General features: G+C 37.4%; 1 protein-coding gene across 3 annotated transcripts in view; it reads right to left on the bottom strand.

The window, feature by feature from the left end:
• Positions 1-1,528: 1,528 nt before the first annotated feature.
• Positions 1,529-27,088, bottom strand: part of ZC3H6 (zinc finger CCCH-type containing 6) — a 67,537-nt gene continuing 41,977 nt past the window's right edge. For all 3 annotated transcript variants that reach the window (XM_061156064.1, XM_061156065.1, XM_061156063.1), the window contains 9 exons: positions 26,548-26,800; positions 22,587-22,720; positions 13,314-13,430; positions 12,598-12,709; positions 9,195-9,304; positions 7,857-8,107; positions 7,058-7,548; positions 6,505-6,738; positions 1,529-4,015 (listed from right to left, as the gene is read on the bottom strand). In XM_061156064.1, the coding sequence (XP_061012047.1) occupies positions 2,541-4,015; positions 6,505-6,738; positions 7,058-7,548; positions 7,857-8,107; positions 9,195-9,304; positions 12,598-12,709; positions 13,314-13,430; positions 22,587-22,720; positions 26,548-26,800 (3,177 nt within the window). In that variant the 3' untranslated portion in view covers positions 1,529-2,540. The remainder of the gene's footprint in view (positions 4,016-6,504; positions 6,739-7,057; positions 7,549-7,856; positions 8,108-9,194; positions 9,305-12,597; positions 12,710-13,313; positions 13,431-22,586; positions 22,721-26,547; positions 26,801-27,088) is intronic.

The raw sequence follows: 27,088 nt of genomic DNA, 5'->3' as shown, positions 1-27,088 counted from the left end.
AAATGCATTTTTTCCCAACAAGTGATCACTAAGATCTCAATGTCGCAAGGTTGCAGAAATACACATTAAGAGGTGGGAGTAAATATCCTCATTGTTTCTAAAAGCCAACAGCCCCCCATTGAGTTGGCCACTTCACCCACACCACACATGCTATGACTTAAGCAAACACATCAGTCACAAAACACAAAGTCATAACACGTGAGGAAAGCACAACGCAGACCGTCACAGGATTTTCACCTTCTGTCAACATCCAACCTGTCTGAAGTGAGCACAGATGTCAGACCCTGAACAGACACTACAAGCCCACAGAGCTCTAAAGCAGAAAAGTCCTGTGACTCCCTGATACACAAAATGTTCAAGGAAACTGCTAACTTGATGGGTTAATACTCTCTGAAACAACTTCTCAGGCAATTCTACTGTGTCTTACTATCATCTGAAACTTCATAGAATTGATGAACCACACAAACCGTATTATGTTATTTTGGAAACTGTACAACTTAATGCAAACCCAGTGGGAATGTAACGATTATGTGTGTGAAAGTCACAAATCAATTTTATATTTACAAGTACTTTAAAATAATAATTCATTCACTCCTTACATCCAATCTGTGAACAGTCAAAATCATACCCATTTCACAGATAACAAACTAGACACTGAGATAAAACACCTATAAATCAGTTCAGAACAAGGATATGCATTCACTGTCATAAACCTCTAACCATCATAAGTTCTTTCCTCCCTCTCTCTCTTCTAATTAATTCAGCCAGTAGCTTATATGAACATTCATAAAGGATTTTTTTACTAATCAATTATCCTTCAACTTGCTTCCAAAGGACAGCAAGTCAGAAAATACTTTCTATAATAGCTGTAAATTTCGTTTTTTAACCATAAAATGTTATCTAGAACCATTTTAGGCAACAATGTAACCAAAGTATAAATAGTAGGAACTCACATTCCCTTGAACAACTGTCCTTCCACTTAGAACACAATGAACTTCTGAGGTAGACAGGCAGAGTTCTTGTTCACTTAACTGCAACCTCATTTCAGCATGGAATCAGAGCAAGAAAAGCAAAAAGTGAAGAAGGGAATAGGAAAGATATACATTAGTATTAAGCCATGTGCTGAGCTTTAGGTTCCCACATAAATATTTTGCTGTATATTTTAAAAATCACTTCTCAACTGCTGATTTCCTCTACTTCCATCACCTTTTACAATGAAATGCTCCTTTTAAATTACCTATTGGAGCTGTTACTAGCAAACACTGTCAGATACCTCTAGTTGAAGATATTAATATATACACTTAGCCTGAGACTTAAGTGTAATACTTAGTTTTAGTTATAAATAATATATGTATAAAGTAAGTAGGGTTGCCATTATTTATATACTGCAATAAATATACAAGAATGAATACAAATTATTTTTCATAAAAGTACAATTTCTAATCCATTGAGGAGGTTTCCAAACTATGAGGACATTAAATACATTAAAACACCAAGCAGTCTCCTCTGTTATAGAATGCCAGTCAGATGAGATCTGAAAGAGAGTCTTTATTGATAGCCATATACAGTTGACTATACCATCTCTGTGATTTTTCGCTATTTAAGAAAAAATATAGACCCTGCACACTTAAAACATTATCAATGCAATAAATCACTACAGACACACTGGATCTTTTAAAATTTTGTTAAAAACTGCCAAAGTCATGATGAATACAATTATTGCAGCTACACAATTTGAAAAAGTAATATAAATTATGCTGCTAAAGACAAAAGACATCAGAATGCATAAACATCATAACGTAACAGCAATAACTCATAACTATTATTATGAAAAATTAAATTTAAAAAGGTATGTTAGAGAATTTGGAAATTTTTTACTTTAGCAAAACATTCTATTTATATATCTCCAACTTCTATGATACAGTATACCATAAAATACATTTAAAAGATAATGACATTCAAATGCTTCATTTACACAAATAATATTGCCAGTAATAATAAAAGTGATGCCCTTAAACATGAACTGCTCTGCTAATAATGATTAAAAAAATGTTTTCTTTACTTCATTTAAAATTTAAGCTAGCAGTTAGCATTACATATTAGTCAGTTCTGTGTTGACAAATTGAGAGGATCCTAGTCAAAATACTGTTTCTGAAAAGTAATGTACATTATATTGCTTGAAACTAACAACCATATAAAAGTGGTGATCATTTATCTAAACACTGATTATGAAAGACAAGTGGCATATATTCAGGCAGAGTGTTGAGTTCATGATGGTTTATTTACAATAAAAGTACTTTTACTGAAACTAACATGATATATAGGCTTCTATGTCAATGACTACAGTCTCTTAAAATTATAAAAATACTATATAAAATACCACAGGCTTTGGAGGATATAACTTCGTGTGGTTCTGATACTAGCAGCTGAAAAGTGTTTATAATTTAAAAATAAATAAACTATAGAGGTAAAACAGTTACAAAACAGCAGGGGACTGCAACAGTCAGGAGAGAGAAAAGAACTGCTTGGTTACACAACAGCTAACAAAATGGTGAAGCTGTTGGGTCAAAAGTTTTAAAAACCTCCTTCAGAGATTTGTCATCCGTTTCTTTGCTGGGATCATCACCAGGGGTGGGGCTCACCTGTCCCAGATGCTTCGACTGCCTGGGATCGCTGTACTGGGGTCTGATTAAGCCTGTTAATGCCTGAATGGGAAGGCTGTGCACTGCTGGAACCTGAACGGTACCGGAACTCTGGCGAACATCCGTCTGTGGGTCAGCTGGGCGGTCAACAGGGATGTCCACATTCGGAGCGATTTTCTGTGGTAGGATTGCTTCTCCGGGAGGAGGCTCATTTTTGTCACTACATTTTAAACTCCCGCTTTTTTTCTGGTTCTCTGCATTTTCTGTTGCTAGCTCTGATGTAGAGGATGAACCTTGTTCCCTGGGGTCATACAAACTAATACCGCTAAGGACTGAACCCGGAGTGCCCAGGGGAAGGCCAGCTGAAGATGAGAGTTTGGGGGCATATGGAGGTAAAGCCCCAGGACCAGAACTGCTAGGTGCCGCCCCTGAGGGCTGTGATGAGCCTGGGTGTGACCTGGCCCCTGAAGGAGGGGCAGTCTTTGACATATGGGGGTCCTTCATAACTGCTTGATGAGGCTCTGTATTGTGCAGTCTGTGAAGTCTAGGATCAAAATTTTTTTGTAACCTAGGATCTCCTAATTTACTTCCTGAACTATGTGAGTCTCCAAATTGGTCTGGGTAGCCTTCTCTGTTTGCTGTGTTAATTTTGACTTTGGCTGCTAGTTTTGTATCAGTGGGCACTGTATTTTGACAAAGATCACTTTTTGTATTCCATAACCTACTGAGCCTCTGGTCAGCTATAAGAGGGGGCAGAGGTAAATTGATTGAAGAGACTGGATCAGGTTTAGGTAAAGGAACTGGTAGTAAGTCTTCTGGAGCCCACACGATGTGTTTGGCAAAGTTGGGTTTGGTTAGGGTAATATCCATTTTAATGTGACTAAACTGTCTCAGTTGTGACCTTGGGTCCTGCAGCATCGCACCAGGGGAAGAATCCAGAGGTATTAAGAAAGCCTTTTCTCTCAGTTCTCTTTCTGTATCTTCATCGTCATCATCTCCTCTTTTGTGTCTGATGTTAGGACCGGTGTTGCCATGATGTGAATCAAACTTGGCTCCACCAGCAGAAGAACTGACATGACCGCTTCCATTCCCTCTTAATTTCCTTGGATCCCATGCAAGTCTGAGATCCAGTGGGGCAGACTCAGAAGATTTTCTAATGTCTTGCCTTGAGATAGTCCTAAGTCTAGGGTCGACAACTTGGTTTCCCTTATTCTTCTCTCTAGCAAGTCTTGGGTCAGTAGGAGTGCCAAGTTCTGTGGAAGGCTGCTGCTGACTCCTCAAAGTCTCTGTTTGTTTCTGTAATGTTCTCAGTATTGACTTCACACTGCTCCCTTCTTCCTCTTCACTACTGGAGTACCAGTTAACTGTTTCATCTAAATGCAGACAAATACTATTATAAAGAGTGAAGCATTCATATTTGGCTTTAATTAAGATTAAAAAACACATAGACTATTTCTGAAATAAGGGTAGTTTAACTTCAAGACAATGCATCATAGAAATGACAGAGTTTCAACACTGGAACAAGATAAGATGTGATATAACAACCAACAGTTCAGTCACTGCACTCTATAAAGAAAGAAGTATGGCATCAGAACATGTAAAATGTCCTTCCAGTCAGAGCAGAGTCTGGACCTTTCATTCCAGCTGGCCAAAGGGAACTCAGAAATGTGTGGTAAGACAGGGCTGAGGGAAAAGGGAAAATACTCTAAAACAGAAATACCAAAATGTGTTGGCTCTCTTTAATTCAAGCAACCTCTTAAATTTCATACCTCTGGATTTATCAGGTAACAAGGGAGAGCTATTAAAAAAAAAAAAAAAAAAAAAAAAACCTGGAAAGCAAAACACTGACAACGATGGTTAAGAAAGCAAAGGGAACTGAGCATATATGGGCCCCAGGCTTTTCTGTCATATATTTTTAAACGTTTGACCTTGTGAATATATTACTCAAACACTAAATTAAAAGCAACAAATAAAACTAACACCCTAAAATTTACATACTTTAACTTTATGAGAACTTTGGGCCTTACTCTTAAAGCCTATGTAACTTCAGTGTGAGCCATAATGTTAAGAAGCTTAACCGTCAGAGGTCTTCTCTCTAGTAGAGAAGGAAATAAAAACTGATGCCTCCGGAGAGTGGGTCTCCTTCCTCTCCATTAAAACATACATAGATTATCTCTGAATTAGCTGTGTACGTGTATATATGTACACATGTACACACACACACTTATGTATATCATAGAATACCGTGAATCAATAGAACAGCACGCATATTCTCACTTTTATCTCACTGCTCACTGATGCGTTTCTGTCACATTGAAATTTAGCATTATACAGTTAGTTTGAACGAAGAATGCTTACAGAACAAGCACTCCTATTTAGGGGAGGATGTGGCTTTAAAATAGTATACACTGTATCACAACGGCAAAAACTTTAATTCATACCTCAGTGTCCAAAAAAACTACTTCTAGACATTGGATCTCTCTTTTTTCTCTCTGATGTCCAGAAAGTCTAGAGCTAGACCTGTGGTTCACTTTCAACTGTTGTAGTCATTTTAAACATTTCTGTGTAGGAGTTTCACTCCTCATAGAATTTGGTACTTAATCCAAATCCGATCCAAAGTTAAGGTGCTATTTAATTTTCACTTTAATTTCATTTAATCTTAATTTTCATTTTATTTCACATAAAATAAACATATTTTATAAGCAGTCTTAAATTCTTTTTGGAATAAGAATGAACATGGAGCAGAAAGAAAGTAGAACAGCAGAGAGGTGAGTGGAAAGCAGGTATTAGACAGAAAATGATTAAAAGGTTTCTATCAGCTTTTTATCAAAGGACAAATAAATTCACAAAGGCAATAAAATTTGTAAGAATGAACACAAACACAAAAAAATCTGTTTAAGATGTTTTCTGATTCTGAGAAAACAAGCCTTATAAAACATTATCAATTTTATAGTATTATATATAAAATTTTATATCATTTAGAAAAGTTTTAATTTTCTTCTTTATGAAAATATAAGGCTTTGTTACACTTTAAAGAAAGATTACCATTAAAATGATTATTTCTTAAAATTAGCACCTAAAGGAGTAAGTATAAATTATACAGGAAATTAACTTACTGGAAATTCCTCATTTCCCTGTCATGTTAAATAAATGAAGGTTTAAAACTATCTTCTTTGCAAATGTAACAATGTTTATATAATAACTTGTGGCTACTAGTGTTATCCAGTTTTACATAGTCATTCATAAATTTCATGTTTTGCTCATTTTTGGCCATGCCTCGCAGCATGTGAACTTCCCTGACCCCTGCAGTGGAAGTATGGATTCTTAACCACTGGACCACGAGGGAAGTCCTTAATTTCATGTTTAAGAGTGGCCAAACATATCAACTTATTAACTCATAATAACAACTGGTTGATTTCAAGTTTTCTCCCCTTAACTGAATTAACTAATTGCTGTATACTTATCAGCAATACTAAGGGAAATTTAAAATATAATCTTTTATATTAAAAATAATATCCTTTAATAGTATAGCAGAACCTGAAGGAAACAGCCTCTGCCCATAAAAATCTAATAACCAAATAATTTTGAACTTGAGTTACAAGTTAAAATCCCTAAACTCAAGGCTATCTTGTTTCTGCTCTATTTCTCTTCAAAAACAAAGCTTAATAGCAAGTCTGTTTTCAAGGCCTCACACTCCAGTCTGATTTATTGCTTCAGATCAAACCCTGTGCAATTAATTACTAATGCATCAATGGCACTGGAAATGACCATCAATCCCAAGAAGACAGTAGCTGTAAGAGAGCTGGAAATAGAACAGGTAGACCCAAACAGATACAATGCTATCATGACGCCTGACACACACCTTCTTCCTTGCTTGGTGCCCTCTGAGGCTGGGTGCTGCTTGGCTCTTCGTCGTCTTGGTATTTCTGAGTAAGTCTAACGAACAGAGCTCTCTGCACAGCAGGGAGGAGGCCCAGCGCAGGCAGGGGGCCACGGCCCGTCACGTTACCGCTGCTGTCTGACCCACTCCCGCGGTCAGGTGAGCCTGGAACAACTGGAGCCTGGTGCTGGGCAAAGTCGCCGTGCCACGCCCCGTCTACACACACAGCACAAAAAGACAAGACACTGACTGAGCGCACAACTCCAGGAGACAAGCACCACGATGCCTTGTGAGAAACTGAGTTACAATAATGTCCTATTTGATTATCAGATTACTATGTAACGGTAAGCACTGTTTAAAGTTATCTCAAGGTCTACTGTTACAAATATTCAGTTAAACTTAAAACACATTTTAATATTTCAATTTCATCATATTTTCCTTTATTTAAAATACACATGCCTTTCATGTTGCTAAAGAAACATAGGACTCCAGATATTTTAAGTTAGAAATGAGTTATTTAGAAAGGTAAACTTACCACCAGAGCTACTGGGTGGCTGAAAATTATGGACAGCATGCTGTGAATAGTAATGATCATAAAATTCAGCAGGGTTTTGTAAGGACTCATAGCTGGTACTGAGCTGCCTTTCACCAGGCGGGTGCGATGAGCCTGGAGAGCAGTGATTCTCTCGAGGTACTCTCATCGCGTGTTCTGGAAAGCCTGGGCAGTGGTAAGCACCACTCATACTTGGTGGTGTCAAAGGTGTATCCGGCTGACCAAGTACTCCGGCCTGACCGTGAGGGCCCACAGTTCCTGGGGGGGCAGGCAGCAAAGGTGGGCTCTGTGGCACTGGTGGGCCAGGACAGTGTCCGGGGGAGCCGGGGTGCATCACAGGACTGTTGTGTCCCTGAGACATGTTAGGGCCAGGACCTGGACTTGACCCAGAACTGTAGACATGTTGAGGACGTGGGCTGCTTTCCTGAAATTGTGGTCCTGGTGGCGAGGCACTGTTATAAAATGCTGGTGGCCTGTGGACAAAAGAATAATATTTCTTAGTACAAAGAAGAGGCAACCAAGAGCATTACATCTCTAAATAGATATTGGACCTTTGCTGACAAAGGTCCATCTAGTCAAGGCTATGGTTTTTCCAGTAGTCATGTATGGATGTGAGAGTTGGACCATAAAGAAAGCTGAGCACCATAGAACTGATGCCTTCGAACTGTGGTGCTGGAGAAGACTCTTGAGAGTCCCTTGAACAGCAAGGAGATCAAACCAATCAATCCTAAAGGAGATAAACCCTGAATATTCATTGGAAGGAATGAAAAATTTAACTTACTTCTTTCCAATTTTATGTGCTAAATCCACAGTAGGTTTTACAACTATTTCAAAAAGAGATGGAATTTTCTTAAAATCATCAGAGAGATCTGTCTGAAAACCATCTTCAGGATCAGAAAAGGGAAAATGCTCCAGTGGGGTTGGCAGAAGTCCAACTCCTGGAGGTGGTTTGGGAAGAGGAGTTATGCCATGCTTTCTAAGTTCTTCTAATTCTCTTTCGTCTTCATTTGCAGCTTCTTCAGTATTCAACACCTAAAGATAATTGGCCAAGATTTACTATTTCAAAACAAGCTTTCTTCCTCACATTTAAAACTGTGAAGACTTGAATAAACTAGTTTCGTTAACAGAAAAATATAATATTAAAGTTGAAATAGATCAGAGATAGTGAACTAATTTTTTATAAAGAATATGAGGTTCAAAGAGGTAAAGGATATTTCTCAAAGTAAATTAGCTTTTTTAGAGGTCACATTTTGTGGTTCCCAAAGGCAGAGGGTAGGAGGAGTAGGAACTGGATGAAGGTACTAAAAAGGTACAAACTTCAAGTTATAAGACAAGTAAGTACTAGGGATGTGAGGCACAACATGGCAAATATAATTAACAGCACTGTACCGTTATACACGAAATCTGTTAAGGGTGTTAAGTCCTAACAGTTGTCAACACGGAAAAAAAATCTTTTCTGTTTCTTTAATTTTGTATCTATTTGAGATAATGGATGTTTGCTAAGCTTGCGATAATTTCATGATGTATGTAAGTTGAATCATTATGTTGTACATCTTATTCAGTGTTGTATATCAATTATATCTAAATAAAACTGGAAAATAAATGACATTTGAACAAAAGCTCAACCAATAAAAATAAAATTTATGATGGACTGGTTGAAAAAATTTGTGATGGACTGTTTTTTAATGGCAGAACAATGATAAGAACAAAAGATTCTGGGTTTTTTTTTAAGGTTAAGGCAACTATATTATTTGCTATCATTAATAACTAAAGAACTATAATAGGTGCCACTAACTGAGCTTTTACTATTTACTAGGAGTGGCACGAAGTGTTTCCTGTACATCACAATTGAATCTTATAAGAACAAAATATTCTTAATTCTTGGTCCACTATTCCTGCTTTTCTAACATACTACATTAACAGAATAAAACATAAAATAATAAGTCCTTGCTTTCTCAGCAAGAAAGTGAAGTCACTCAGTTGTGTCCGACTCTTTGTGACCCCATGGATTGTAACCTGCCAGACTCCTCTGTCCATGAATTCTCCAGGCATAAAATAACTTATAAAACATAATTAAAGTCTAATGAATCTGTAATCAAGGTGCAAAAATATTACTCACTTTGTCCAAAAGTTTCTTTGTTTCTTTAGTCAGATCATCATGTGAAAATTTACAGTTGTCTCCTTGGTAACATTTTGCTCCACTGTGATAGAACTTACATGGAAATTCATGTAAATAAAAATATTAAGGAACAGACCAAGTAAAATCAAGCTCTCATATTTTTAAAACAAAAAATACAACTGTGAAATCAATATAACTTTATTACCATATAGTATACTAAATTTTCAACAGTAACAGATTATTTAATTTTTAAGATTAAATATTTTAAATGTGCTGTGGCAGATCATTCAAAAATTTTAAGTCTCTCCTACTCTATTAGAACTACAAAACAAGTTTTTTAAGAGCTTAATTTTTTTATTTTAAAAAACTTGACTGTACAAACTCTTATTATTTTTTGTCAGTGATAGACATTTATGTCTTCTATAACAGTAGAGTTAGTAATGTGGGTAATTAACAGAGACTTCCTTAAAAAGAGCTCTCGGTCAAGATTTACAAATCATCTCCCAAATCACCATTGTAAATAAATTATGTCTAAAATTTAGTGAAAAATCTAGCTGCTTTCACCACTGATCAAGAGAGTCATGTTAAGATTTCAATAGTTTGTTCAGAGTACCATGAGAGGAAAACGTTACATATAAACAGAACTTGGATAATCAGCTAACTCCACTAATAACGTATTTATTTATATTTATACTGGCTGCCCCGGGGGCTTCACTGCTGTGTGCAGGCTCCTCTAGCTGTGACTGGGGGCACAGGCTTCCCACTGCGCCGGCCTCTCCTGTGGCTGAGTGTGGGCTCCAGGCTGCGCAGACTTCAGCACTTGCAGAGCGTGGGGCGCAGCAGCCTGGCATACTGGCTTAGCTGCCCCCGCAGCCTGTGGGATCTTCCTGGACCAGGGATTGAACCTGTGTCCCCTGCTTTGGCTGGGGGATTCTTTTTTGTTAGTTACACCAATTTCATTTTTTCAACTGGAGGATAATTGGTTTACAGAACTGTGTTAGTTTCTGCCATACATGAGCATGAATCAGCCACAGGTACACAGTACGCCCCTTCCCTCTTGAGCCTCTCCCCCCACCTCCCCATCGCACCCTCTTGGTCGTCGCAGAGCCCCAGGTTTGAGCTCCCTGTGTCACAGAGCAAATTCCCACTGGCTATCTGTTTTACACATCGTAACGCATATGTTTCTGTGTTATTCTTTCAACTGTCCCTCCCTCTCCTTCCCCTGCTGTGTTTACAATCTGTTCTCTATGTCTGTGTCTCCACTGCCTGGTAAATAGGTTCATCAGTACCGTCTTTCTAGATTCAACAAACATACATATTTGTGTTTCTCTTTCTGATTTACTTTACTCTGTATTCATCCACCTCACTAGAACTGATTCGAATGACTCCCTGTTATGGCTGAGTTATACCCCACTGCATATACATATCACAGCCTCGTTATCCACTCATCTGTCGATGGACATCGGGGCTGCCTTCATGCCCTGGCTATTGTAAGTAGTGCTGCCATGGACACTGAGGTCTCTCCAATAACCATTTTTTAAAAGTTGAAGTATAGTTAATTTATAATGTTGTGTAAGTTTCAGGTATACAGCAAAGTGATTCAGTTATACATATATACATCTACTCTCTTTCAAGAAAACAATTTTTTAAAGTAAAAGTGGCTATAGCTATTTATAATGGCTATAGTGTAATTTAATTATGTAAACTCTGTTACTTTACACAATAAAACAAAATACAGAACAAATAAATTTTGAGCAAATGTTTATATCTGTGAAGAAAATAAAGGGGTCTGATATGTCATGTTAAAGTTAAATATCCCAAAAATCAAAACCACAGGCTAATCTTAAAAATTTGGAGACAAAGAGCTAAACAAAATATTAAATCTAGAAGTATAGTGAAAAATATACCATTTCAGCTGGTATATGTTCCGGGAACTTCTGAGTAGTTTTTGGAAATTTATTACTGAAATCATCACACTGATAAGGTCAAGAAAGAAAAATCATGTGATTACCTTAGCAGATACAAAAGACAACTGAAAAAATTCAAGATTTTTTAATATTACAACCTCTTAGTAAAATAAGGATATATACTAGATGTTGTTGTTTAGTCTCTAAGTCATGCTCAACTCTTTGCAACCCCATGGACTGTAGCCTGCTATGCTCCTCTGTCCATGGAATTTCCCAGGCAAGAATACTGGAGTGGGTTGCCATTTCCTTCTCCAGGAGATCTTCCTGACAGAGGGATCGAACCCCAGTCTCCTGTTTGGCAGGCATATTCTTTACTACTGAGACACGTAGGAAGTCAAAGGATTTACATACTTAACCTGATTTTTTTAAAAATCAATCTTAAAATTGCCAAAGCAAAAGGGCATTACCTTTGAAACATGCTTTATGCTCCACAATTCCTATCATTTAACATTTTTCTGGAAATGTAGCCAATACTATTAAAATTGTCATGCCAGAGATGGCATGACTATGGAGAAAAATATAAGAATAGATGGGAAGAATTCAGAAACAGTTCAATAAGGTGTCTGGTTTCTAAAGAAATACATCAAATCTCAAAAAAAAAAAAAAAACTTGTTTGAATAAGACAAATTTATTATAACATTTTTACACAAAAGGAGTATTTGCCCTTAGTGAGTATCAAACATACTACTGCACAGCAGAATGGTCAGACAGCACAATGTATAATGGTATAGTACAGAAACAAAACTATGCTCGATGAAAACTTAGCATATGGGCAGTGACCACAGATTTAAAATCTGTGAAGAGGAGACAACGAACTAACCATTTGGAAAATAATAAGGTCTTTACTGAAGGAAATGCTTTATATATATATATATTTAAATTAATTTATTTTTAACTGAAGGATAATTGCTTTACAAATTGGTTTTCATACATCAACACAAATCATATATATATATGGACTATATACAGTGAAATGCCACATGGGTAGAGGCAGGAATACAATTTAAATGCATCAGAAGTAGGGAAGAATATATCGGGTAGTACTTACCATTAGGTGGTAAGATTTGACAAGACTTGAATTTTATAATTTCCAACAATAATTTATTACTTATGAACCCAAGTAAATAATAATTAAGTCACAGAATAAATATGTTGTCAACTCCTTCACAAAGCACAGCCTCTTGAAATACTTACAAATATTATTTAAAGTACATTTATTTCAGATTTTTTTTCCAAAGGGAAGTTATTTCATTTCCCTAAAGAAAAAAACTCAGTTGACCTTCTGAAGTGCAAAGGCTGAAGAGATCTGGTTTACATAAAGTGCCATTTTAAATTTAAAACCAAACTAGGCTTTCCAGATTATACGTATCATTTTTAAAGCCTCAATGACACTTGAAAACTGCAATATTTTGGTTAACGTTTTTAATAAAGGATATTATGCATATAAATGCAGTTCTCTCCTTTGGTACAATATCCTTGTAAATAAAATTTGCAAATCTCTTTCCTCTTCTCCAACTCTGCATCATGATCAAATTTACATTGATCTCCCTGTTCACAAAAAAAGAAAAGAAGAGAAAAAAAGAAACCACTGAGTTGAATTTTCTCTGTGGTGTTTCATGGTAGAACCATGGTCATATCTCCAGTCTTTAAATAGTGAGCGTACAGTAATTCAAACAGTCCCTTAGAGTTCTCGCCCAGGACAGTGGATGTGGCTTTGGGTGGAGAGGCCGAACGGTGAGCATGACCTCAGAGGACACTGCTTGGCTCCAGCACTCACCATTTCTGGCTGAGCCGCTCTGCGGACTCACTTAACCTCTTGGTTTGACCATGATTAAAATGAGAATAACAACAGTAACTGAACTTCACTGCATCATTGTAAACATGAAAACATTTAATATTAGTAAGCCACTTTGAACAGTACTTGCCACATAGGATCATGTGTCAGTAAAATAAAATCTGATTTCAACAAGCTATATTATTGTCCCAGAATATAATTATATGAGTTCTGATATACAGTATTCAATGCAAGATCCATTTTGAAGAACTAGTTTTATTCCAACTATATGAGAAAACACTCACCACCCCCAAAAATGACCTTAAATTTTAAAGATTTCAGAAGTTAAAATGATTTATGATACCCCTATAAATGTACCTTAATACATCTCCCTTCCAGAAAGTATTTGCAGATTTGTTTTCCTTTATGTTCCACTGTATGTTGATTAATAAATTCCTGAGTCATAATCTTCCATTTTTTCCCTGGTTTACTATACTGCAAGAAAAAAATTTACTTAAATAAAACATATGAAGTATTAAAAAGACATTAAAATTCATACTCAAATGAATCTAGAAAGCACTACACATTGATTATTAAAAGTGGTGACGATGGAACATTATGATGCTATTTATTTATCTGGAGAGAGGCGATGCATGCAAGCATGCTTTCAGAAAACTGCTTGCTGATACTGGTAGTTGCAAAGAACCCTATCTCTAATTTAATGAAGACATCTAACTACATTTTTCAAAATAAAACTGTGAAAACTTTAAACTTAACAATACTCAGTTTTGGCAAAGACACAATAAAATACGCACTTTCATGTATAGTTGATAGAAAACTTAAAATATAGATATTGTTTGACACAAAATTTGTACTTTTCAGCACAAAATTCTGAAGGAATTATCAGGAAGGCACATGTAAACATGAAAACATTTAATATTAGTAAGCCACTTTGAACAGTGAAGATTTATTCACAAAAATAACCATTGCAGAATTATTTACAGGTAAAACAAACAAAATCTAGAAATACTCTACACATCTGAAACTAGAAGACAAATAAAACACATTATGGTACATTTAGAATATTATAAAGTCATTTAAAAAATCATGAGATGGAAAGACAAATCTGGGGACACAAAATGTTCACAATACCTTACCAAGCGAAAAAGTGATCTGAGTTTATAATAATAAAGACAAAGGAAAAAACAACTAAAAGAATATACCCCCTACCTTTAAGAGTGTGTATCTCTAGATGAATTTCTACAGTTATACATTGCTTGCATGTGTGGTTATTTTGTACTTTCGTTAGGGAAAAAAACTGAGGATATATTACCTTTAACTTTCAAATTTAAGAAAATTAAGAAAAACGAGTATATGATAGGAAACCTCACAGCCCTTCTTGCTTTCCTTAGTTCTCCTCAGGCCCCTATTCAACTTTTGCTTCAAGTATAAGAAGGCTGAGTAACAAGACAGTATGAGCTCTGTAAAACAGACTGCTTTTCAAGCTCCTAGCAGGCACAGTGCCTTGCACACAGTAGGAGGTTCATAACGATTTACTTTTCTGAATTGATATAAGTTTTCCCTTTTCCCTCAATTTGCAAGATGATGAAGAACAAAGCACAATCTACTGAAATCTCTCATAGCAAACACCTGAGAAAATAGGTAAAGTTAAATCTGATCCTCAGCGCTCACAACTGATGAATGCTATAATTCACCAGATTTCTGGGGGGAAAAAAAAGTATCAGAATACCAGGAAAACATAATCTTCGAATTTCTTTTTAAAAAGTATATATAGATACACACATATACACATATATACATATATATACATACATACACACACGCGTGCATCCCATGAAAATGCAAAGAAACATTATACTCCACTCTGATAGGATCGTTTTAAATGTCTTCAGTTCAGTTCAGTCGCTCAGTCATGTCCGACTCTTTGCGACCCCATGAACCGCAGCACGCCAGGCCTCCCTGTCCATCACCAACTCCCAGAGTCCACCTAAACCCATGTCCATTGAGTCGGTGATGCCACCAACCATCTCATCCTCTGTTGTCCCCTTCTCCTGCCCTCAATCTTTCCCAACATCAGGGTCTTTTCAAATGAGTCAGCTCTTCACATCAGGTGGCCAAAGTATGGGAGTTTCAGCTTCAGCATCAGTCCTTCCAATGAACACCCAGGACTGACCTCCTTTAGGATGGACTGGTTGGATCTCCTTGCAGTCCAAGGGACTCTCAAGAGTCTTCTCCAACACCACAGTTCAAGAGCATCAATTCTTCAGCGCTCAGCTTTCTTTATATTCCAACTCTCACATCCATACATGACCAGTGGAAAAACCATAGCCTTGACTAGATGGACCTTTGTTAACAAAGTAATGTCTCTGCTTTTTAATATGCTGTCTAGGTTGGTCATAACTTTCTTTCCAAGGAGTAAGTGTCTTTTCATTTCATGACTGCAATCACCATCTGCAGTGATTTTGGAGCCCAAAAAAATAAAGTCTGACACTGTTTCCACTGTTTCCCCATCTGTTTGCCACGAAGTGACGGGACCAGATGCCATGATCTTAGTTTGCTGAATATTGAGATTTAAGCCAACTTTTTGCTCTTTAGTTCTTCTTTGCTTTCTGTTATAAGGGTGGTGTCATCTGCATATCTGAGGTTATTGATATTTCTCCTGGCAATCTTGATTCCAGCTTGTGCTTCTTCCAGCCCAGCGTTTCTCAGGATGTACTTTGCATAGAAGTTAAATAAGCAGGGTGACAATATACAGCCTTGATGTACTCCTTTTCCTATCTGGACCCAGTCTGTTGTTCCATGTCCAGTTCTAACTGTTGCTTCCTGACCTGCATACAGGTTTTTCAAGAGGCAGGTCAGGTAGTCTGGTATTCCCATCTCTTTCAGAATTTTCCACAGTTTATTGTGATCCACACAGTCAAAGGCTTTAGCATAGTCAATAAAGCAGAAATACATGTCTTAAACCTATGTAAATTTTATTTACAAACATTCTCTATTTCCATAGGAAGCTTCCATTAGCCTCTTATCCTTATCCATCAGGGGGCAGACAGAATGAAAATCACAATCACAGAAAACTAACCAAAATGATCACATGGACCACAGCCTTGTCTAACTTGATGAAACTACAAGTCATGCCATGTAGGGCCTCCGAAGATGGATGGGTCATGGTGGAGAGTTCTGTCAAAACGTGGTCCACTGGAGGAGGGAATGGCAAACTCTTTCAGTATTCCTGCCTTGAGAACCCCATGAACGGTATGAAAAGGCAAAAAGATATGACACCAAAAGATGAACTCACCAGGTCGGCAGGTGCCCAATATGCTCCTGGAGAAGAATGGAGAAATAACTTCAAAAAGAATGAGGCAACGGAGCCAAAGCAAAAACAGTGCTCATTTGTGGATGTGACTGGTGATGGAAGTAAAGTCTGATGCTGTAAAGAACAATATTGCATAGGAACCTGGAATGTTAGGTCCATGAATCAAGGTAAATTGGAAGTGGTCAAACAGGCAATGGCAAGAGTGAACATTGACATTTTAGGAATCAGTGAACTAAAATGGACTGGAATGGGTGAATTTAATTGAGATGGCCATTATAACTAAAACTGTGGCCAAAGATCCCTTACAAGAAAAGGAGTAGCCCTTGTAGTCAAAAAAAAAAAGAGTCTGAAATGCAGTACTTGGATGCAATCTCAAAAACGACAGAATTATCTCTGTTCATTTCCAAGGCAGACCATTCAATATCACAGTAATCCAAGTCTATGCCCCAAACACTAATGCTGAAGAAGCTGAAGTAGAATGGTTCTATGAAGACCTACAAGACCTTCTAGAACTACCACCAAAAAAAAAGCTGTCCTTTCCATCATAGGGGACTGGAATGCAAAAGTAGGAAGTCAAGAGATGCAGGCAAGTTTGCAAAGCCTTAGAGTACAAAATGAAGCAGGGCAAAGGCTAATAGAGTTTTGCCAAGACAATGCACTGGTCATAGCAAACACCCTCTTCCAACAAAGAGAAGACTCTACACACGGACATCACCAGATGGTCAATACTGAAATCAGACTGATTATATTGTTTGCAGCCAAAGATAGAGAAGCTCTCTACAGTCAGCAAAAACAAGATCAGGAGCCGATGGTGGCTCAGATCATGGACTCCTTATTGCCAAATTCAGACTTTAATTGAAGAAAGTAGGGAAAACCACTAGAACATTCCGGTATGACCTAAATCAAATCCCTTATGACTATACAGTGGAAGTGAAAAATAGATTCAAGGAATTAGATCTGACAGAGTGTCTGAAGAACTATGGATGGAGGTTCGTGACACTGTACAGGAGGCAGTCATAAAGACCATCCCCAAAAAAAGAAATGCAAAAAGGCAAAATAGTTGCCTGAGAATGTCTTACAAATACCAGAGAAAAGAAGAGAAGCTAAAGGCAAAGGAGAAAAGGAGAGATATACCCATCTGACTGCAGAGTTCCCAAGAATAGCAAGGAGAGGTAAAAAAGCTGTCCTCAGTGATCAATGCAGAAAAACAGAGGAAAACAATGGAATGGGAAAGACTAGAGATCTCTTAAAGAAAATTAGAGATACCAAGGGAACATTTCATGCCAAGATGGGCTCAATAAAGGTCAGAAACAGTATGGACCTAACAGAAGCAGAAGATATTAAGAAGAGGTGGCAAGAATACACAGAAGAAGAACTATACGAAAAAGATCTTCATGACCCAGATAACCATGATGGCGTGATCACTCACCTAGAGCCACACATCCTAGAGTGTGAAGTCAAGTGGGCCTTAGGAAGCATCACTACGAACAAAGCGAGTGGAGGTGATGGAATTCCAGTTGAGCTATTTCAAATCCTAAAAGATGATGCTGTGAAAGTGCTGCACTCAATATGTCAGCAAATTTGGAAAACTCAGCAGTGGCCACAGGACTGGAAAGGTCAGTTTTCATTCCAGTCCCAAAGAAGGGCAATGCCAAAAATGTTCAAACTACTGCACAATTACACACTTCTCACACGCTAGCAAAGTGATGCTCAAAATTCTTCAAGCCAGGCTTCAACTGTACGTGAACCATGAACTTCCAGATGTTTAAGCTGGATTTAGAAAAGGCAAAGGAACCAGAGATCAAATTGCCAACATCCGTTGGATCATCAAATAAGCTACAGAGTTCCAAGAAAACATCTACCTCTGCTTTATTGACTATGTCAAAGCCTTTGACTGTGTGGATCACAACAAACTGTGGAAAATTCTTAAAGAGCTGGGGATACCAGACCACCTCACCTGCCTCCTGAGAAATGTGTATGCAGGTTAGGAAAAAACAGAACTAGACATGGAACAACAGACTGGTTCCAAATTGGGAAAGGAGTATGTCAAGGCTATATATTGTCACCCTGCTTATTTAACGTCTATGCAGAGTACATCATGAGAAACACTGGGCTGAATGAAGCTGGAATCAAGATTGTCGGGAGGAATATCAATAACCTCAGATACGCAGATGACACTACCCTTATGGAAGAAAGAGAAGAGGAATAAAGAGTCTCTTGATGAAAGTGACAGAGGAGAATGAAAAAGCTGGCTTAAAACTCAACATTTAAAAAACCAAGATCACAGCATCCGGTCCCATCACTTCATGGCAAACAGATGGGGAAACAATGGAAATAGTCACAGACTTTATTTTTGGGGGGCCCCAAAATCACTGCAGATGGTGACTGCAGCCATGAAATTAAAGGACGCTTGCTCCTTGAAGAAAAGCTATGACCAACCTGCAGCTGCTGCTAAGTCGTGTCAGTTGTGTCTTACTCTGTGCACCCCACAGACGGCAGCCCACCAGGCTCCGCCGTCCTGGGATTCTCCAGGCAAGAACACTGCAGTGGGTTGCCATTTCCTTCTCCAATGCTTGAAAGTGAAAAGTGAAAGTCAAGCCACTCAGTTGTGTCCAACTCTTAGTGACCCCATGGACTGCAGCCTACCAGGCCCCTCCATCCATGGGATTTTCCAGGCAAGAGTACTGGAGTGGGTTGCCACTGCCTTCTCCAATAACCAACCTAAACAGCATATTAAAAAGCAGAGACCTTCTTTGCTGACAAAGGTCTGTCTAGCCAAAGCTATGGTTTTGCCAGTAGTCATGTATGAATGTGAGATTTGGACCATAAAGAAAGCTGAGCCCTCTTGAGAGTCCCATGAACAGCAAGGAGATCCAACCAGTTAATCCTCAAGGAAAGTAGTCCTGAATAATCATTGGAAGGACTGATGCTGAAGCTGAAACTCCCAACTCTTTGGCAACCTGATGTGAAGAACTGACTCATTTCAAAAGACCTTGATGCTGGGAAAGATTGAAGGCAGGAGGAAAAGGGGATGACAGAGGAAGAGATGGTTGGATGGCATCACCAACTTGATGGACATGAGTTTGAGCAAGCTCCAGGAGTTGATGATGGACAGGGAATCCTGGCATGCTGCAGTAAGTGGGGTCACAAAGAGTCAGACACGACTGAGCAACTGAACTGAAAAATTTTATAAACATTTTCTATTTCTAGGCTCACTTAGAACAAGTAGATATAAATGACCAGTTCACATATGCCTTCTTAACAAGCACTGTGGCTGTAATGAAATAGGCAGCCAAAGAGAGCAGCATGCGAAGTCAAAGAGCCAACTTGAGGAATATAACTCTGAAATCAAAAAGTAAAAATAGTAGGTAGTGACCGCCCCCCCCCAATAAAACCCACTGAAAAATGTACCAAGTTGTACTCTGTAGCCCAGCAGGTTCCTCTGTCCATGAGATTCTCCAGGCAAGTATACTGGAGTGGGTTGCTGTGCCCTCCTTCAGGGGATCTTCCCGACCCAGGGGTCAAATCCAGGTCTCTTATGTCTACCTGCACTGCCGGGTACATTCTTCACCAGTAGTGGCAACCGGGAACCCCTTTAGTCGCTCAATCATGTTTGACTCTTTGTGACCCATGGACTATGGTCAGCTAGGCTCCCCTGTCTATGGGATATCCCAGGCAAGAATACTGGAGTGGGTTGCCATTTCCTTCTCCAGGGATCTTCCCGACCCAGGGACAGTACCCGTGTCTCCTGCTTGACAGGCAGGTTCTTTAGGAAAGGAAAAATGTCCTAAATATGATAAATGCACAAGAAAGAATTTATTCTGATTTTCTATTACAAGATTAAGAAATTTTTTAGTTGCAGGCTAGATCTGGAAACATCTAAAATGTCAGTGCTTGAAGGGGCCATTAGAGTTAATTTAACACTGTACTGTAATATTACAGGTTACGCAAACTGAAGCGCAGAGATAGGCAGTAACTCACTCAAAACCACACTTTCTTGGAAGCTAATTTTTTCTTCACATATAGGGTATAAGTACCGAATACAGGAGAAGGTTTACTCAGAAAGTATTCAGATTAATCTGGTCCAGTGAAAGCAGCACATCCTAGACAACCACAGGTGCCTAGAAAGATGGAGAGGCAGGTTATAGTTTCCCAGAGATTCTAAGCTTATTTGCACAGAATAGTGAGTTAAGAATTAAGAGTGAATGTTCTCATTATCAGAGAAATGCAAATCAAAACCACAACGAGGTACCATTACACACCAGTCAGGATGGCTGCTATCCAAAAGTCTACAAGCAATAAATGCTGGAGAGGGTGTGGAGAAAAGGGAACCCTCTTACACTGTTGGTGGGAATGCAAACTAGTACAGCCACTATGGAGAACAGTGTGGAGATTCCTTAAAAAACTGGAAATAGAACTGCCATATGACCCAGCAATACCACTCCTGGGCATACACACCGAGGAAACCAGATCTGAAAAGAGACACGTGCACCCCAATGTTCATCACAGCACTGTTTATAATAGCCAGGACATGGAAGCAACCCAAATGCCCATCAACAGATGAATGGATAAGGAAGCTATGGTACATATACACAATGGAATATTACTCAGCCATTAAAAAGAATACATTTGAATCAGTTCTAATGAGATGGATGAAACTGGAGCCCATTATACAGAGTGAAGTAGGCCAGAAAGATAAAGACCAATACAGTATACTAACGCATATATATGGAATTTAAAAAGATGGTAATGATAACCCTATATGCAAAACAGAAAAAGAGACACAGATGTACAGAACAGACTTTTGGACTCTGTGGGAGAAGGTGAGGGTGGGATGTTCTGAGAGAATAGCATTGAAACAAGTATATTATCAAGGGTGAAGCAGATTACCAGCCCAGGTTGGATGCATGAGACAAGTGCTCAGGGCTGGTGCACTGGGAAGACCCAGAGGGATGGGATGGGGAGGGAGGTGGGAAGAGGGATCGGGATGGAGAACACATGTAAATCCATGGCTGATTCATGTCAATGTATGGCAAAAACCACTACAATACTGTAAAGTAATTAGCCTCCAACTAATAAAAATAAATGAAAAAAAAATTGGATGAAAAGTAAAAAAAATAAATAAATCTTTAAAAAAAAGAATTAAGAGTGAATGTGTGTAGGTGTGTGGGGGGAAAGAAAGAGTTCATGGTCAAGTAAATTTTGGAAATGATGGGTTGAACAAAGTCAAACAGACTTCTTTCTGCCTCATCTGCTCAGAGCCTTCCAACATCCATGTTGACTGAGAATCACCAGCAGTAGAGTAGTATGTGCTGGGTTTCACAAGTTTATTTGGTCCTAAACTCTTTTTTTAAGGTCACACTTGTTAGCAACTCCCTAAACAGTAAACTAAGGAGTATATATTAAAAAAATCTTTGCCTGTTATCTTTAAACCCAGAGATTAGAAAACTGAGCATCTTCCAATTTCAATGTTACTATCCCTTTTCTATCAATCAGGGTTATAGCTATTCATAACTCACCAGTGCTCTGCATAATTCAATCAAATCTTACTGGAACAATGGCAGAATACAGAAATTGGATCACTCTTTGCGACCCCGTGGACTTTAGCCTACCAGGCTCCTCCCTCCATGGGATTCTCCAGGCAAGAGTACTGGAGTGGGTTGCCATTTCCTTCTCCAGGGGCTCTTCCCAACTCAAGGTTCGAACCCGGGTCTCTCACATTCCAGGCAGATGCTTTAACCTCTGAGCCACCAGGGAAGCCCACAATCTAGAAAGTCACTACAAGGTTGAAATGTATTTGTTCAGAGTTCAATTCAATTCAACATACATACATTCAGTCTCTACTATACACATGGTTCATAAGTTGATCTTTCCAAACATTAATACCTTCTTTCTTCTCTTTTAAGGATTTCAATTCTAATAAGTAAGAGAATTTACCACTGTTTCCCTTCTGGGTCCTGCCACGTATTGAGCTATCAAGCATTTTATTGCCATTTGCATCTATGGAAGATGACCCCTAGGAAGGAAAAGTACAACAGAGAACCTAGAGAACAAAAGTTTTTGCTTTCAGACATATCAATTTTATTCTGAAGTGCTTTCGAACTTAGCAATTTTATTTCAATGTCACCTAAATGTGCATCTGTACACTAGTATCATAACTAAGTAAAACAAAACTTTTTTTGGAATTCATCTATATTCATTTGATCTGAACTGGAAATTTTTCATTTACTAGGAAAGTAGCATTAAAATCACAATGCTTTCTTTGCAGCCAAGTAAGTTAAAAGGTAGAATCCTAAATATATATAAATTCTCATTACCTCATGATAGTCATCAGTTCCTGAAAACACATTTGGCCCTTTGTTGACCCTTCCGCCACGGTCTTTGCGTTTGATTTTTTTCAGCAAACCTCGTCCACGAGCAACATTAAAACTTTTAACCCTCTGCTCAGTACCTACAAAAATTAAAATGTACTCTAGATATTATAAATAAAACAGCACACCAACCTACTAGTTTACAGAGAATAGCATATTTTAAGTAGTTTACAATGTATAGTGCATTCTTTTTTCCCTCTAGATTCAATGAAAAAAACTAATTCCATCTTTACATTTTACTTTAAGGTACTGTTTCTTATTGTTTTGTTTCTCAAGTGATGTTAGCAACATAAGGAAGGCAAGGTACATGGCTGGAGAATTCAAATCTAGTTTTATCCTTCTCAATTCTCCTTAGAATACACAATTAAGGAGCTTTTCTGTTTTTTAAGAGAATTAAATATTACATTCCTCTCTAAGGAAGACAATGAAGTATTAGTGATTAATTTGTAGCAAATTGTTTCTACTGATAATTTTGGATATCACATATACTGCCAAGCAAAATTTATACTTGTCTTTTACTTTTGAAAAACTTGATGTTTAAAAGTATCTAAACAGATACTTAAATTACAAAAATTATATATTAGGGTAGTAAGTTACAATACAAAGTGATTTCTCATTTTACCAAAGTCATATTGAACTACTAAGTTTTGCAATGATCTTAAATCTACAAAACAGCCAATAACTGCATGAAAAAAAATTCCACTTCATTAAAAGAAATTAAAAATTAACATACCAATTTTCACCTCAAAGAATAACGGTGGTAGGGATTTGGAGAAACTGGCATTTTTGCACATTGGCAGAAGTGTTATAAATTGCTATATCATCTTTTTGGATATCAGCTTGGTATATGGGTCAAAAATCTTCAAATGCACCTATGCCTTTTGACTCAATTCTATATGTCAGCATTTATTATTAGGAAAAAAATGTTTGCCAAGATGAGATATATGTATAAATATGCAGGGTTAATCACAGAATTTTTAAAAAACGGGTGCAACGTAAACCTCAAATAATTACTAACATATTTAGCAATTTAATAGACAAATTACAGTGCATCTATTAGAATGCAGCCATTAGAATCTACTCATTAACGTAAGAATGACAGAAATACAATTCACAATTAAAGGGAAAAAAAAACAAGTTTTAACAGTGTATAGTTTTTTGTTAAAAATAATTCTCAAAACTTCTAGAAGAACGTTTGCCGAAAATATTAATGGTAATTGTCCCTGAGTGTAGAGATTCAAATTGTTTTTATCTTTGATCTTTGCTGCGTTATCGTTTTTTACACATAGAAAAAGTTTTCTGCATTTGACCATATATTACTTTCTTAATTCTGGGGGAAAAAATGAAATTCAGAATAAAATGCAATACTCAATTCATTAACAGAACGAAAAGAAGGAGTCTGAAAGGAAAAACCCCAGGGAGGAATGGATGAACAAGGACTCCACATTCTCTTTACTCCCCAAGTGGAATGATCCCGGACACCACGAGGCCTGGACTCCAGGAACGAACGTACTAATTACAATAGCACATGCAGAGACAAATTCCTTCCTCTTTAGTTCAACAAAGCCTCGGTTCACATTTTTCAAAGGAATTTTGCTAAGAAGTCAAGAAAAAATAAAGCCATAAAAATAACCAAATTTACTGTTAATGGATTCTTTTTTTCAGTGCTAATTAAAAGTAGTTTGTAGGGTTTGGGTTTCCCTGCTTCACCTCAGCCTCATCTTGCTCCAGTTTTCTTGAAGCAGATGTGCTAACTAGACAATTTTTAAGGCTGATTTGACCCTTATGTGACCCATAATTTCTATGGAATCTTGTCCTGGTTTCCCCGGGGATGATGTACCTCAATATAACAGATGAATAGGTTATCTTCCAGAAATTTCTTTAGATTTTGTTCTTATTTCTGATTCAGAAAAATGTGTATAGTCCTTGGTTGGGTGGATGAAAATATGTGCATGTATGCACTTCCATTTACCACACCACTCTGCTTGACTCCCCTCATTCAAACTGTAGTTAATTTATATTGTTAAGTTAATCCATTATGTTCCCATTGTTCCCATTATGGCTTGCAATTGTAATTCTTTTATTTTTTGTATGGCTATTGATTGTGAAAACTGATAAACATCTTTTACTCTTGTGATTATGTAACTATTACTCACTTAATACCACTGTATCATGATTGGTCAACAGAAAAATAATATAAGTCCATATCACCCAAACTAGGATCTAACAGAAAAACCTGTAATCACTTTTTAAATTCCAGATGCATATCAGAATTATCTTGAAACTTTTTGAAAATACAAATGCTCAGGTATTGATTTTTTTCTCCAGAGCTCCAGATAAGTTTCTAATGAGCAGTCATGACCCAGAGGGATGGGATGGAGAGGGAGGCAGGAGGGGGGATCGGGATGAGGGACACATGTAAATCCATGGCTGATTCATGTCAATGTAGGGCAAAAACCACTACAATATTGTAAAGTAATTAGCCTCCAACTAATAAAAATAAATGGGGAAAAAATAAATAAATAAATAAGTTCTGTTTTGCTATTGAAAAATAAATAAATAAATAAATAAAAACGATGCTCTTGAACTGTGGTGTTGGAGAAGACTCTTGAGAGTCCCTTGGACTACAAGGAGATCCAACCAGTCAATCCTAAAGGAAGTCAGTCCTGAATACTCACTGGAAGGACTGATGGTGAAGCTAAAACTCCAATACTTTGGCTACCTGATGTGAAGAATCAACTCATTGGGAAAGACCCTGATGCTTGGAAAGATTGAAGGCGGGAGGAGACGGGGACGACAGAAGATGAGATGGTTGGATGGCATCACCCATGAGACAGACATGAGTTTGAGTAGGCTCTGGGAGTTGGTGATGGACAGGGAGGCCTGGCATGCTGCAGTCCTCCTCTTTGGGGTCGCAAAGAGTTGGACACAACTGAGCGACTGAACTGACTAAACTGGACTATATGATGATCTTTTATTTTTATCTAGTTTGTTTCACTTTTTCTATTTCATATTCAGTGCTCCCATTTCATTTAGTTTATGTTTTCCAATTTCTTGATCTCTTCTTTTTTATTATTATTTTTTGATGTTCTTTCTCAAGACTTTATCAAGTATAGTAGAAAAGTTTTTGTGTACATATGTATAAACATGTATAATACATATATTTTAGAAAAATTATGAATTTTTACCTAACAAAAAAAATTATGACATTTTGATTACACTTGTTTGGCTTAGTATGAATAGAATGCTAGATTTCTAATTAAAAAATAGATACACAACAACAACAAAGGTTTACTGTATAGCATAGGGAACTATAATCAGTATCTTGTAATAACCTATGATGAAAAATAATTTCAAAAATAGTATTTGTGTATTTGTATAACTGAATTGTCTTGCTGTGTACCTGCAACATTTTAAGTCAACTATACTTCAATAAAATACATATATTTTTAAAAAGTCTATAGCATTGAGTATATTTAAACAGCAAAGATGATCACTACATTTTAAACTCTAATAAAAGAATAGCTTTCCAGGATTCTGTCTTTATAGGGTCTAAAATATAAAGTAATACACGGTAATAGTTGAAAAGGATAGGTAATTTTTTTTCAGTATACTGACACCATATAGAAGAGAGGGGAAAAGGCATAACAGGAAAGTTGTTCTACATTGTATACACTTTAAAAATATTAGAAAATCTATTAAATGCAAATTTTAAGATATCATGCAGATTGAAATATCTGTAGATTTTTGTCCTCAAGGTCTACAAAATAAAGAAAAACAAATTCAAGGAACCACAGGAATAAACTGACCATAACAAAGGGCTAAGAAATTTAAGTTTTTACTTCATAGCTACCTGTTTATCTTTAATAAAGTTTTCATAGTCAAAACCAGACAATTTCAAACTTACCTTGCTGAATTCCTTTCAATCTTTGTTTTTTCCCTGGTTCTTTAGAAAAAGACGATCCTAAAGAAGTATTCGAGGTTTCTTTAGCTTGCCTGTATTGTTTCAGCTGACTGGCAAAATCTTCCTCTGTTTCCTGACTGTAGCTACCAAAGTTGTCATCACTGTAGGTACTGTACTCATCATACTCTTTACTTCTAAATTTTCTGTTATGTTGACTCTTCTTTGATGCCATGTAGCTTCCTGACACATGTCCATGCTAAGTGAAAATGAATAACCACTGTCAGGATTCTTCAGTCACATACAGAGGAGTTGATAGTAGCACAGGACATCTTCCCCCACGCCCGCCCCCAGAAAGCTGGGAGAAAGAAGAGGAAAAGCGTTGTTCTGTCTGTGGTTAGAATTTATCTATGGAACTATTTAAAACTAAGTTCGAAAAGCTAAATGGTACTCTGATGTTATTAAACATTGTAATGTTTATAAAACCTTGCTGGTGAGTGTGTCTTGTTCACCTTGTTTTCCATGTCCATGTCTTACATTTCTCATG

The sequence above is a fragment of the Dama dama genome, chromosome 11 (assembly GCF_033118175.1).
Source record: "Dama dama isolate Ldn47 chromosome 11, ASM3311817v1, whole genome shotgun sequence".
Classification (NCBI taxonomy): Eukaryota; Metazoa; Chordata; class Mammalia; order Artiodactyla; family Cervidae; genus Dama; species Dama dama.
The sequence above is the reverse complement of the archived record's forward strand: the minus strand, read 5'-3'. Positions and strand labels throughout refer to the sequence as shown.